We start from the raw sequence: 11709 nt of genomic DNA, 5'->3' as shown, positions 1-11709 counted from the left end.
CTACGAATTTCTTCTAAATATAAGAGTATATTCTTTTAATAGAAAATTCGACAGAACCAGCGAGGGTTAACAAAAAATATTAGAGAGGGAGACGCTGAACAGAATTTAAACCTTCAAATATGTTTTCCACTATTTAATATTTTTGTTGGTAAACTTTTTTAAATATTTTGTTATCAATGAAGCATAATATGTAGATAATGTTTTCTTCTTAATTAGGATAATCTTTCACAACTCATATTATAAAAGCTATAGTCTCAATTTCTTGTTTGAAATATAAATGAAATCATGATTTATTAATAATTTAATTTTTCAAATAAATTTTATATTAAATATATAATTATATAAATTCTTATAACATTTCTAAAACGATTTTCGCAATGGGTAAGACCTGGTAGCTGTGCCAATTAGAGTAACTTCCCTATATTTGAATAGAATTCAAAATAAATTATATTTTGTATATATTTATATATGATGAAAACATCTTAAATCTTTCTATATTATGTTAACATCCACGTCAAAAAATTTAGAATACAAATATTCTTAATTAAGAGATTTAATTAATCGAGTAATTTCAATAGTTCATATTCAAAGAATAAAAACCTTTTGCAGCGTAATTACTTTCTTGCTTTGGGTTTTGAACTCTTAAGCAGTGAGGTCTCCAAAATGTAGTTTCACTGCTCAGCAGCATTTACTTTGGAACGATCACCTGAAACATACTTGGAGAAATGAGTGCATTGGCAGAAGTCTCATTGCAGTTTTTTTTCCCCCCCAAAAAAACTAGTCTGAAAATAGCATGAGTAACCTTGGAAAGCAGGATGCAAAGGTGCTATTTCTCTTCCAGCCAAGTTTACTTTTACCAAGCATGCATTGCTTATAACTATAAGATCAGCAAGTCAATCATGAAAGAGTAGCTAACACGAAGCAGCTTGTAAACGGGATTATAATAAAATCGGTCATGGGTCTCTGCCTAATATGTTGAGCATTTGCGTGAAATGGCCTTTCCGCGGTACAAGTTTCAGTGACCAAGTGGTGAGTAGTTCAATCTTTCCACACTTCAATTTGCAAACTGGAAGGGCTTTTATGTATGTAGTTTTAAGGCAAGCTACAGACAAGAGGTATTGAATTCAAAAGCATAAGGACCTCCACTAGGTTTATTTGTGAGTCAACACACCAATTCAATCAATTCAATACATACAATTCATGGAAAATTGCATCAATAATATGCTATATACATATGTAAATTGCCTCAAATTCTGTGCAATGCACAAAATGCACGTCTAATTATGTCAACAGAGATGTACACAAGTCATAAAATAAGAGAAGGTTGTCAATTTTGTAACAAAGCTCTAGATAGCAAATTAATGAATCTAATTTACGATGCCAATCCTTGAAATCAACGGCTGACCTCTACAAGTATGTGAAATCAATAATGCATTTCCAGGGGAACTGCTCAATAACATTGTTACAGCACAGATGAAAAATAGTTGATACCTCAGACAGACATGATTTTTCACTTGTCAGGCTCCAGGTCTGGCACGACCCCCATTATATTTTGGTCGGCTAGGTTTGGCAACATCCACAACTATCATCCAGCCATTGATAATCTGTCAAATTAACATCTAAACCTTCAAGACTTTTTCTTGCTATGCTGTTTATCGCTTTCTTTTTTCACTCTTTCTCATTGACACATCTGAAGCAAAATAAATGCAAAGAAAAAAACACTTGTGCATGTGCCCACGCATGTGTGTGTGTGTGAGAGAGAGAGATTTACCTTGCCATTCATCTCTTTCAATGCCGCAGCTGCCGCCTCCTCTGTTGTGTATTCCACAAATGCATAGCCCTTGGACCTTTTAGAAATTTTATCCATAATAACTTTAACTGTCGAGCATAAACGTCCATCAGTAAAAGCGTCTCATTCACCTACACTGTGAGACAAAGGAGGAATGAATATAAATATACACATGCAAGCGCATGTAAAGATACCTTCAACAAGATCACCAAAGCCTTCAAATGCTGCACGTAAGGTCTTCTCAGATGTATAAAATGATAGGCCTGTTAGAAAGGCAATAATTGGCAACTGGTGTCATCTTCGACAATAGGCTTTGCTGCCCCAACGAAGGGAAGCATACTTTAGAAGATAATTTAACATGGGAGATTTTTCAAAAATCTGAGCGACTAAAAACTCCTAATAAAGTGATATATTTTCTTTGGACACTGCATTTTGTCCCATAATTAGCATTTTTTAAAAGAAGATTCCTACAAAATTACAAGCTCTTGACTCAATAATATGCATTTGATTTTGAATTTTATAGGTACCATGAGATCAGCATGGTGGACAGAAGATGTAAGAGTACAAATAAAAAAGTTTACTTGAAATAGCATACCTGTCACAAAAAGCTTTTTTGTCTTCAAAGGAGCTGCCTCACTTGCTTCAGAAGAGTTCAGCACATTCAAACTGTTTCCTAAGTTCACACCTGTTAGATATGTAATAAGTTCAAAATGGAAAAGAAAACTGCTATAAGAGAAAGGTCAGGGTAGAAAACCACAAACAGCATTAATAAAATATTAGTGTAAACTAACAGTAATTTAATTTTTAAGGAAAATCAAATCATGAGACCATAAGGAGTCACACCGTTTTCAACTCTATCATATACATAATACCCAGTTTACAGTCACTAAACTTCATTGACTAAACAGAAAGCGTTGTCTAGGGCACTCTAACTGACTAGTACTTGAATAAACTAGCCTTACCACCATTTTCTTTATCACGACTCCCCCAGTGGTTTATTAAATGGTGGGATTACTTTAGCCCAGAAAAAGACTTAGTCAGGTATTAAAACCATCTCTAAAGCATTCAGATTCATCTATCCTTAGAAGTTATCATAAATTGCAGGTAGTAAGACCTCTGATCTTCCCCATGTATTCTATTCCAGAAGAGTAAAGACCATTCAATATAATAAAAACAAATAACTAAACAGAAAGATAATACTGATTAGTAACAATTTTCTTTGCTAGAGCCTCTACTGTTGAGTAAGCCTCAATAAAATATAATGCAGCTACTGCCATCATTGGAACAATACATACAATCTGACCTATTCAGCAATACCCTATTGGAATATGAATTCAGATAGATATGTGGCTCCGCTTGGGTAAGCTGTTCAAACGCTTATATATGTAGAAGTATGGACATCACCAATTGGGTCCCAACCTAAAATTACTTGGACTTTCACTAGGCAAGGCTGGGCTACATGTTGCAAAATGCAGCTCATTCATTCTTTGGGTAAGGCTTCAGTCAAGGGTCTTGCCCTGCCAACTATGCCCATGAGCAGCCAAACGGTACTACTGCAATCTCAGTCATATAAGTAAAAAATTTCTAAACCATTATGGTCTGTCACAAACCTCCATAATCTTTAATTTCTGACTCAAAATTATTGTCCGGCTGAACCGATAAGACACCAGAGACGCCTGCACAACAAGAAGCATTGATCAAATATGATAAACTCCTAATTAAGGGTGGGAACTGGGAAGCGAATTGCATTCATAGTTGATGGTTTTATAATAATAGTAAAGTTTCACAAGTCTAACCAGCTAGCTCTCGTGCACAATCCTCATCAAGTTCACAGCAAAAGCCAAAGTTGGATTTCCAAGAAACATGGTATATACACATTTGTGCATCCTTCTCACTGCAAACATTACTGTCATATGAGGAAAGGAGAGGTAATTAAGGCAAAACAGAAGAGACAAAAAATTCCTCTTACTTTCCCATGACTTTGGTTAGAATTTGAGCATAATAATCCACGATTTGGGCCTTCGTAACAACACCAACCCCAGGTTTATCCATTCGAACAAGCCAATGCTTTGAATTCCCAGCAGGGAACAACAAAGTGACTCCAGTTTGTAGCTTTGACAAATTATCTGCCTGGCTATTTGATGACCTATAAATATAATCCTTTTCCAGAGAGCTGAAATCTGGATCAGGCTTAACTGAAATGACCCCAGGTAAACCTAGAAACATGGATACAAAACAATTAATTTGATTTTAACAATGCCTCTATGAAAAGTTGGCTACACCTTTCACAAACCAAACTTTCAACTTCCATTTTGAGGGAATAACAAGCACAAGAAAATGCAGATAAATTCATCCTAAGATGAATTTCATCATCCAAGAGCCAAGCTAACTAGACTGTAATTTAAACAGGAGAATGCTAACACCTTGTTAAATTGTTAGGAACAATTAGCTTTAATCTCCAAAAATTGAAGTTCAAAAGACGATCTTTTAAAATAATAACTCTTTTTCCATCGGTCTATCATTAAGTAAACCCAGAATCCCAAAGGAGAAACATACAATAAGTTTGTTACTTCCAAAAACAACTTATCCACCCCCAAAATTTGAAGGTATAAAGCTAAACAGGCAAAATAATTATTTTCTCAATAAAAAACTTACGAGCGAGCTGGGAAGAAGTTTCTTCATCGATATCACAACAAAAACCGTAGTGGGCATCCCAAGAAGCATCGTAAATACACATTTGAGCGTCTTCCTCACTGTTGGTCCATCAAATTCATCGTACTTTTAGGACTAGAAAAAATCAAAATATCCTTTTTGATGCAAAACTCATGATACATTTACCTGCCAATAACTCTTTGAAGAGTTTTTACATAATAATCAATTACTTTCTGCTTGGAATCTACCCCTTGTGGAGGCTTTTCCATGATTACTATCCAATGGCGATTCTCAGTGGTGGAAGAAGCTAAGGGAGTGTAAGTAGTTGCTGAAGTTGCCGCTATTCCATAACAGAAACTGGAGGAAGAAGAAAGCTTGAAATGGGTTGCGTTGTTTGATGAATTGCGCAATCTGGCGTTTAAGGGAAGGTGGCGAAGTTGGAATCTATGAGGTTTGAGAATGGAAAAGGCTATATGTTCATTTAACGTAGGCGAAATCGATAGAACATCCATGTTTTGATTCGGCTCAAACCTCTCCTTCAACCTTGATTTTCATGATAGGAGTTCTCTAAATTATCACTCTCCCTTCAGCTCCTTGTGCCTCGTGAGCAACAATGGAGGCAATTATCCAAACTTGCTCAAATTGTGAAATAGTGAGCGTGCCTATTTATATGGAATCCTTTTTATTTTTTATTTTTTATTTTTATCCTTCTATTTTGAAGCCAATAAATTTTCAACGTCGGTACAAATTATACTAAAATTTTCAACATTATCAAATTTTAAGTAAAAAATATAATTACTAAAAAATTCTAATAATAAATACTTGTTTGTTATTGAAACTTATTATTCCTATGATTTTAAATATAGAATCCATTTTATAATATATTATAAAATAAATTTTATATTTAAAATTATAGGAGTAGTAATTATTTTCTTTTATATTTTTTTGCCAACGTTTATATTTTTTTAATCTTTTGGCGGGAAAAAATACTTTTATCTTAATCACTATATGCATGTTGGAAATTAAATACTTTGATTTGCTATTCTTTTAAGTTCTATATTACTACCTCCGATCCTAATTATAAGAGTCAGTTGACTAATTTGAGAAAATTAAAAAAATAAGTTGAATTAGTTATTTGTCCTAAATAGGTGTCATCTTTCTTAAAATATGCTTGCTAATTAAGTATATTGACTAAAACTATCATTATTAGAAGAACTATTTTTTAAAAAAAATGTATAAATATGAGAGACAAAGTGAATTTGGGTCTTATATTTAAAACCAAAATAAAAGTCAAACAAAATCTTATATTAAGGATTAAAAGTGGCATCATCCTCCCTCTGGTTTTTTTTTTTCTCATAAGAGAATTTTCGGAAAATTTTCCTATTTATAAGAGACAACAATTTATTGTTTGTAAGACACGCTATCCAAATTCTAAATTCAAAGGCGTTGTGAAAGATGGCTTAAAAACATATGCTTACAACGTTTCTCTATAGTTCTTCTTGAATAATGATAATAATAATAATAAAGAAAATTAATTTCTTTAACTCTAAAATAAATTTGAAAATTTTTTAATTGCTAACTATACACAATTCTTTTTCAAATTATACCAAAAAATATACATATGTGGTCGGAATTTATTGAGTGATCAAACACGTTTGTCATGGTTCTAAGATAAAAGGAGAAGAGAAGTTCATGAATATAATATTACTAACAAATGCTCAAATTTCAATATATAATAATGAGATTGATCCATAATTAATTAAAATAATTATCACTAATTAAGAAAAGGAGTTTCAAGATCGGCTTGGACTTCATCGATTGAATGATGAGATTGAGGCTCCAATAGGCAAGCGAAACAAAGAGAAATCATCTGATCAAAATCAAACACCAAAGAGTTAAAACTTAATTAAATTAAAACACACAAAGGATTAAAAAAAAAGGATTAGTAGAGAGTGATCGGTTAGTTAACTAATAATTACCATGATTATGGAAGCAAATATTAAGCTAAAGCCTTTGCATTCAAATGGAGCACTGCCAGATAAAAACCACGCTGAAAATAACATAGAAATGTGTGAGTAGTAATTACGAGGTTAATTAATTTGAAATATGTGATTAAGATGGTTTCATAATTAAACAAGAATTGATTGAAGTTGATTTCCTCTTACATGTCAGTGAACTCATCATCATAGGAGATAGCAAATGAGCTATGGATTGGACACCAGCAATAAATCCTTGTGCTTTTCCCTGTAATAAATAAATATTAGTCATTTTAGTAAATTATACATTTTATTATTTTAAATATAGAAGTCACATAATTAATCTATAAATATTAGAAAATTATTTAAATTATTAGTTATTTATAATAAATATATGTTAATTTCTTTAAAATGCCCTTAAACCATTGGTATTGCAAACTACTCCCTCCGTTCCTTATTATAAGAGACATTTGATGCTTATGGTATGTTCCTATATATAAGAGACACTTACAAGTTGTCTCTACTTTTTTGTGTTGATTTACTATTTTACCCATATTTATTATCTCCAACTCACACTCTCTCTCCCTCCCACTTCTCTTTCTTTTAATAATTTAATTATTCTCTCTCATGCTCTCTCTCCTTATTAATGAGAGCATTTTTGGAAAAAAAATTATACTTTTTACACATTAATTGTTCTTAACTAATTTTAACTGTTTTTTTTATCAACGTACTTCGGTTATTTGTCTCTTATAACAAGGAACGGAGGGAGTACCATTCTTGACCCAAAAAAAAAACCTCCTTTACTGTGAGAAAATAATATGATTATTTTGAGAAAAAATGAGTATAAATTTATGAGACAAGATAAACTAATACTACTTCTAGTTTTTAATATAAGATTTAATAGACTAATTTGAAAATATTAAAAAAATTACTAAATTATTTAATTATAATATATGTTACATGATCTTTCTAAAATATTTATGTTAATAATTAGATAATATACTAATTTATAAGTAAGACAAATTAGTTTTAAAAAACAATAAATATAAATAGTTTTAAATATTTTAATAACTTTTTTAGTTTTCTAAAATTATTTAACTAGTCTTATATAAAGGTATTATTTGTCGGAGAAGACAGTACTTTTTTTGGCCATTTATATTTGTGGGAGGCCTTTTTTTTCATGATATTTGCTGGAGTTAAGCAAGAGGAACAAACCTGATTGGCTGAGCTTGATGCCTTTGAAATAATAGCATAAGTCTGCATCCCAAGAAACATAAATAATCATGATATTAATTTAATGGCTATAAAATTATTATTAGTATATTAAAGCCAGTTTTTCATTTTTACTACATTATTTTTCAATTAAAATATGAAAAATTTATATTTCGTTGATTAAAAAAAACTAACAAACATATGGATTTAATTGAAGAACTGTATAGGTTGGCAAAGAAAAATTAAAGAACTGTACAGTTGTTCAGGAAGATTATACGCATGACGCTTTAATTATTAAATCTAACATGCGCAAAGATAAATATTTTGGCCAAAAAACATTAATTAAAGATAAAAAAACATGCAATTTTTATAGACTGAACTTATCACAATATTTGCACATTAAAATCATACATAAGGAGTATTAATGATGAAAAAAATTTAAATCACGTATGAGATGGGTAGATAATGTAAATTGAATTTATAAAAAGAATAATAAGTGATGGAATACTCACAAATGGCTTCACAAGTACATAGAACACACCGAGAGAGGCACTCAAATATGCTACCTGCATTTATTGAACGACTTCAATTAACGAAACAAAAATTTTGGCCAACAGAGAAAATTAAGAAAACAAGAAAAAATTTATATTATCAAATTGTGAATAATATGATTTTTAATATTGAAATCTAGCTGTAAAAATAAAATTGCAAAAACACGAGTGGGAAAATTTTACCCAAGGAGCCCACGCCAGTCCATAGAGCAGTGCCTACACATATTTAAAAAAAAAAAACAAAGAAACTTTAATTAAGATATTCTATTTTGTTTTTTTTCAATATAAACAAGGCAAGGGAAAATTGCTAAAATAATATATCTATATAGTTTCTATAATTCCAAGGGAAAGAAAGAAAACTTACATAGGCTATGGATGCAAGCAAGGCAAAGCAGAGCATCAATTTCTCTCCAACCAATGGATTAATCAGAGGAGCCAACACAATCTGCAACCATACTCAAATTAAAGCTATATGATAAAAACTGGAAAACATAAAACTTCTTTTAAATTTTAAGAAAAATAAAGGAATTAGTATTATCCTTCATTTATTATTTAATGCACATATAAAAGGGGAGGATTCCAGGGACATGTCAGTTAGACAGTTACATACCTGGGAAAAGATTGAACCAATGCCCACCAACATTTGAATTTCTGTGAACTGATTTTTGTCAAAACCGAAAACTGCTTTCAGATAGTACTGCATCGCAAAATTCGTGGTCTTAATTACACAAATACAATTGATAATATTATCTCACAGCATTTAATATTCCTCTGATTCTTAATATAGTACTCTTTTCGGATCAAAATATAAGCTAAACTTTCTTAAAAGGATTATTTTTTTATAAGATAACATTCACTTTTGTCCAAGTATTTAATGATTTTTTTTCTAATTTTACCCCAATGTATTCTCTTTCCTCTTTAATTTATTTATTACATCTTTTACTTATTCTTTTCATTAATAAGGATATATAAGGAAAAACAAATATATACCTTAAACGTTTATTGTTTTAAATTGATTTTAATTAGTTTCTTGAAAAACGTAACGGATAAAGTTTAGCTTATATTTTGAACCGGAGAGAGTACCTAATTGGGAACTAACTAGAGAATTGATATTGATCCTAAGACTTATTTCATATGTTTATTATTATTTTTCAAATTAATTGTATTAATATTCCCTCAACAATGATAAGGAGAGGGAGAGGGAGAATTGAGAAAGATATTTAGAAAGTTAAAAAAAAAACATATCATATTAATTAATTTAAGAGTATTGTTTATATAATTAAAAGAAAGAGATACCAGCAATATGGTGACAGAGCCAGACATTCCCAACTCGTAAAAGAAAGAGACGAGAGCCATGCCTCGCAATGTAGGACTGTAACACCACACATATTCATCAGTTCTTTTCTTCCTTCACTTGTACAAATTCAAAGTAGCAAGATATTTTTCAATTGTGAGGGACAACCTGGAAAGGACAAGGTGAGCAGCATTTGTCATAGAAGAGAATCGTTGGCGAAGAATATGAATGAGGTTAGGGAAGCGAAGCGAGGGTGGTCGATCCTTTGTGGGAGGCAACCTCAAAGTTTCAGAAAGGAACATTAGCATATAGAGTGAGCTAAATATCAAAAGGCTCGTCGAAACCTGGAACATCATACATATCATTCAACCACAATCAGCACATGCAGTTCAACCTAATTCACGATGTTTTATGAGATAAAGTCTGGTTAAGTTATGGTGATGATGAAGAAGAACATAACATACCCCAAAAATGATGTGCTCAGGAAGGAAGCGAGCCAAGGCCTCTCCTATGAATTGGGAAGCAGAGTGTAGGCCAGTGATCCATCCAAACACTGCTGCTCTTCTGTTCTCCCCAACAATATCTGCCTGAAATATGTTGATTCTTATGTCATATATATAGCTTCTTCTTTTTTCTTTTCTCTTTTTTTAAAAAATTATTACTACTATTATTATTATGGAATTTGAAAAATTTTAGGTCCTGTTTAGTACACAACATTAAAAATAAAGGATAGAGACTGAGATTGTAATTGCAAAAAATTATTAAAAAATATTTAACATGAATAATTGTTTATTGTATGGGATCCAGCAAACTCATAAAGATGAGATTGAGAAATACCAGTTCCCCTATTCCCCAATCCCACATACATGGGTTTATCTAATCTCATATAACAAGTAATTTCTCATACTAAATACTTCTCCGGTCCTTAATATAAGACCTATTTAACTAATTTGATTAGATTAAGGAAGTTAGATAAGTTAGTTAATTACAAGAAATGTGACACGTTTTTCCTAAAACGTTATAATCATCTTTCTTAATATCTTATCTCCCTCTTCTATTTGATTATGGTTGAGGGAGTATCCTTAGGGATAATTGAGAGAAAATTGATAAATATAAAAAACGGGTCTTATATTTATAACCCAAACTAACTCAACGATTGGGTTTATATTAAAGACTAAAGGAGTATTATTTTAATAAATTTTCTCAATTTTAATTCTAATCTCTATATTTTTATTTTCAATACTTCGTACCAGAAAATACTGGAAAAGGGGAGAGAATAAAATGAAGGGGCTGACCGACCACATAAGCAAACATGACGCAGTAAGTACTGCCCTGACTGATAATGGAGGAAACGGTGCGTAGCGCGTAGTAGGCATACACATATTCCTCTGACTGTTTCCACGATATCACAGCTGTATATCAATTCCCAACCAATTAAGTTAATCACAATTAATTAAATATTAATACTGAGTATGATGAGATGTGAAATGAGGAATATAGTCTACCAAAAGGGAAGATGGAGGCAGAAAAGGTGAGAAGAAGCAGCGGTTTGCGGCCGTACTCGTCGGCAAGCTGACCTATCAGCGGCAATACCACCATCTTGAAGATTCCTACCACCTGATCCATATAACAAACACTTAAACACAGGGTCTTATGATGATAGATAACTAAGACTTCAGGAGATGTTTAGTGTCAGTTGGATCAAAACGCCCCAAGGGATTGCCGGGAACACACAAGAAAGACGAAGGTAAGTGTGTGCATATATATATATATATATATATATATGAGAGAGAGAGAGAGAACCGTTTGTTGAAGGGCGACGATGTAGAGAGATTTGGAGCAGGAAGAAGTGTGAGGAGGGCAGAGAGCGGAAGTGGTGAAGTCGACGAGAACGGAAATGGGCATTTCCTCGGCGATGCCATGTATGAAGAACGGCAACAGCAAGTGTACCAGTGGCCTTAACTCTCTCACCCCACTCCTCCACCCCATTTTCTCATTCCCCTTCTTCTTCCTCCTCCTCTTCTTCTTCTTCGAATCTCCACCTTCATGATATATATTTATATATCTTTTTTTTTGTTTGACTCTTTTGTGTTTTTTTTTTAAAGGAAAAGCTTGGCTGGATATAATGACTCGTTAAAGCTAGGGCATGCCTTTAAATTCAAAAAATATTTACAGAAATATTTACATATAGTCTGCTAACAAAGTTTTTATATTAATTGACAGTGAGATTCAAAC

The 11709-nt window shown here is 32.0% G+C and overlaps 2 protein-coding genes across 2 annotated transcripts; both read right to left on the bottom strand.

Annotated features, from left to right (window-relative positions):
* Positions 1–434: 434 nt before the first annotated feature.
* Positions 435–5072, bottom strand: LOC114725995 (organelle RRM domain-containing protein 1, chloroplastic). Its single transcript, XM_028912550.1, has 10 exons — positions 4628–5072; positions 4445–4542; positions 3759–4005; positions 3586–3683; positions 3400–3465; positions 2385–2474; positions 1984–2052; positions 1772–1878; positions 1492–1604; positions 435–706 (listed from the first exon to the last, which is right to left on the bottom strand). The coding sequence occupies exons 1-9, from the start codon at positions 4951–4953 to the stop codon at positions 1518–1520; spliced, it is 1188 nt and encodes a 395-aa protein (XP_028768383.1). The 5' UTR covers positions 4954–5072; the 3' UTR covers positions 435–706; positions 1492–1517.
* Positions 5073–6190: 1118 nt separating this feature from the next.
* LOC114725997 (hippocampus abundant transcript-like protein 1) lies at positions 6191–11463 on the bottom strand. The gene is made up of 14 exons (XM_028912551.1): positions 11278–11463; positions 10980–11091; positions 10774–10886; positions 9939–10061; positions 9643–9818; positions 9477–9552; positions 8791–8877; positions 8545–8625; positions 8364–8396; positions 8142–8195; positions 7633–7674; positions 6607–6685; positions 6421–6491; positions 6191–6311 (listed from the first exon to the last, which is right to left on the bottom strand). Exons 1-14 carry the CDS (start codon positions 11461–11463, stop codon positions 6216–6218), a joined length of 1329 nt encoding a protein of 442 aa, XP_028768384.1. The 3' UTR covers positions 6191–6215.
* Positions 11464–11709: the final 246 nt, after the last annotated feature.

This window comes from Neltuma alba, unplaced genomic scaffold, assembly GCF_004799145.2.
Source record: "Neltuma alba isolate B1F8T4 unplaced genomic scaffold, ASM479914v2 tig00012321_pilon, whole genome shotgun sequence".
NCBI classification, from domain to species: domain Eukaryota; kingdom Viridiplantae; phylum Streptophyta; class Magnoliopsida; order Fabales; family Fabaceae; genus Neltuma; species Neltuma alba.
Note: the sequence above shows the minus strand (reverse complement) of the source record. Positions and strands in the feature narration are given on the sequence as shown.

What these genes read in the sequence shown, in the direction of transcription:
- LOC114725997 (XM_028912551.1), bottom strand. Translation starts at nt 11,463, where the DNA reads ATGGGGTGGAGGAGTGGGGTGAGAGAGTTAAGGCCACTGGTACACTTG. An exon ending in GCTCACCTTGTCCTTTCCAG is followed by an intron (nt 9,553 to 9,642) that starts GTTGTCCCTCAC and finishes GTGGTGTTACAG; the next exon opens with TCCTACATTGCGAGGCATGG. An exon ending in GCTCTGTCACCATATTGCTG is followed by an intron (nt 8,878 to 9,476) that starts GTATCTCTTTCT and finishes TTTGCGATGCAG; the next exon opens with TACTATCTGAAAGCAGTTTT.
- LOC114725995 (XM_028912550.1), bottom strand. Translation starts at nt 4,953, where the DNA reads ATGGATGTTCTATCGATTTCGCCTACGTTAAATGAACATATAGCCTTT. An exon ending in CTTCAAAGAGTTATTGGCAG is followed by an intron (nt 4,543 to 4,627) that starts GTAAATGTATCA and finishes ATGGACCAACAG; the next exon opens with TGAGGAAGACGCTCAAATGT. An exon ending in AAAAAAGCTTTTTGTGACAG is followed by an intron (nt 2,053 to 2,384) that starts GTATGCTATTTC and finishes CCTTTCTAACAG; the next exon opens with GCCTATCATTTTATACATCT.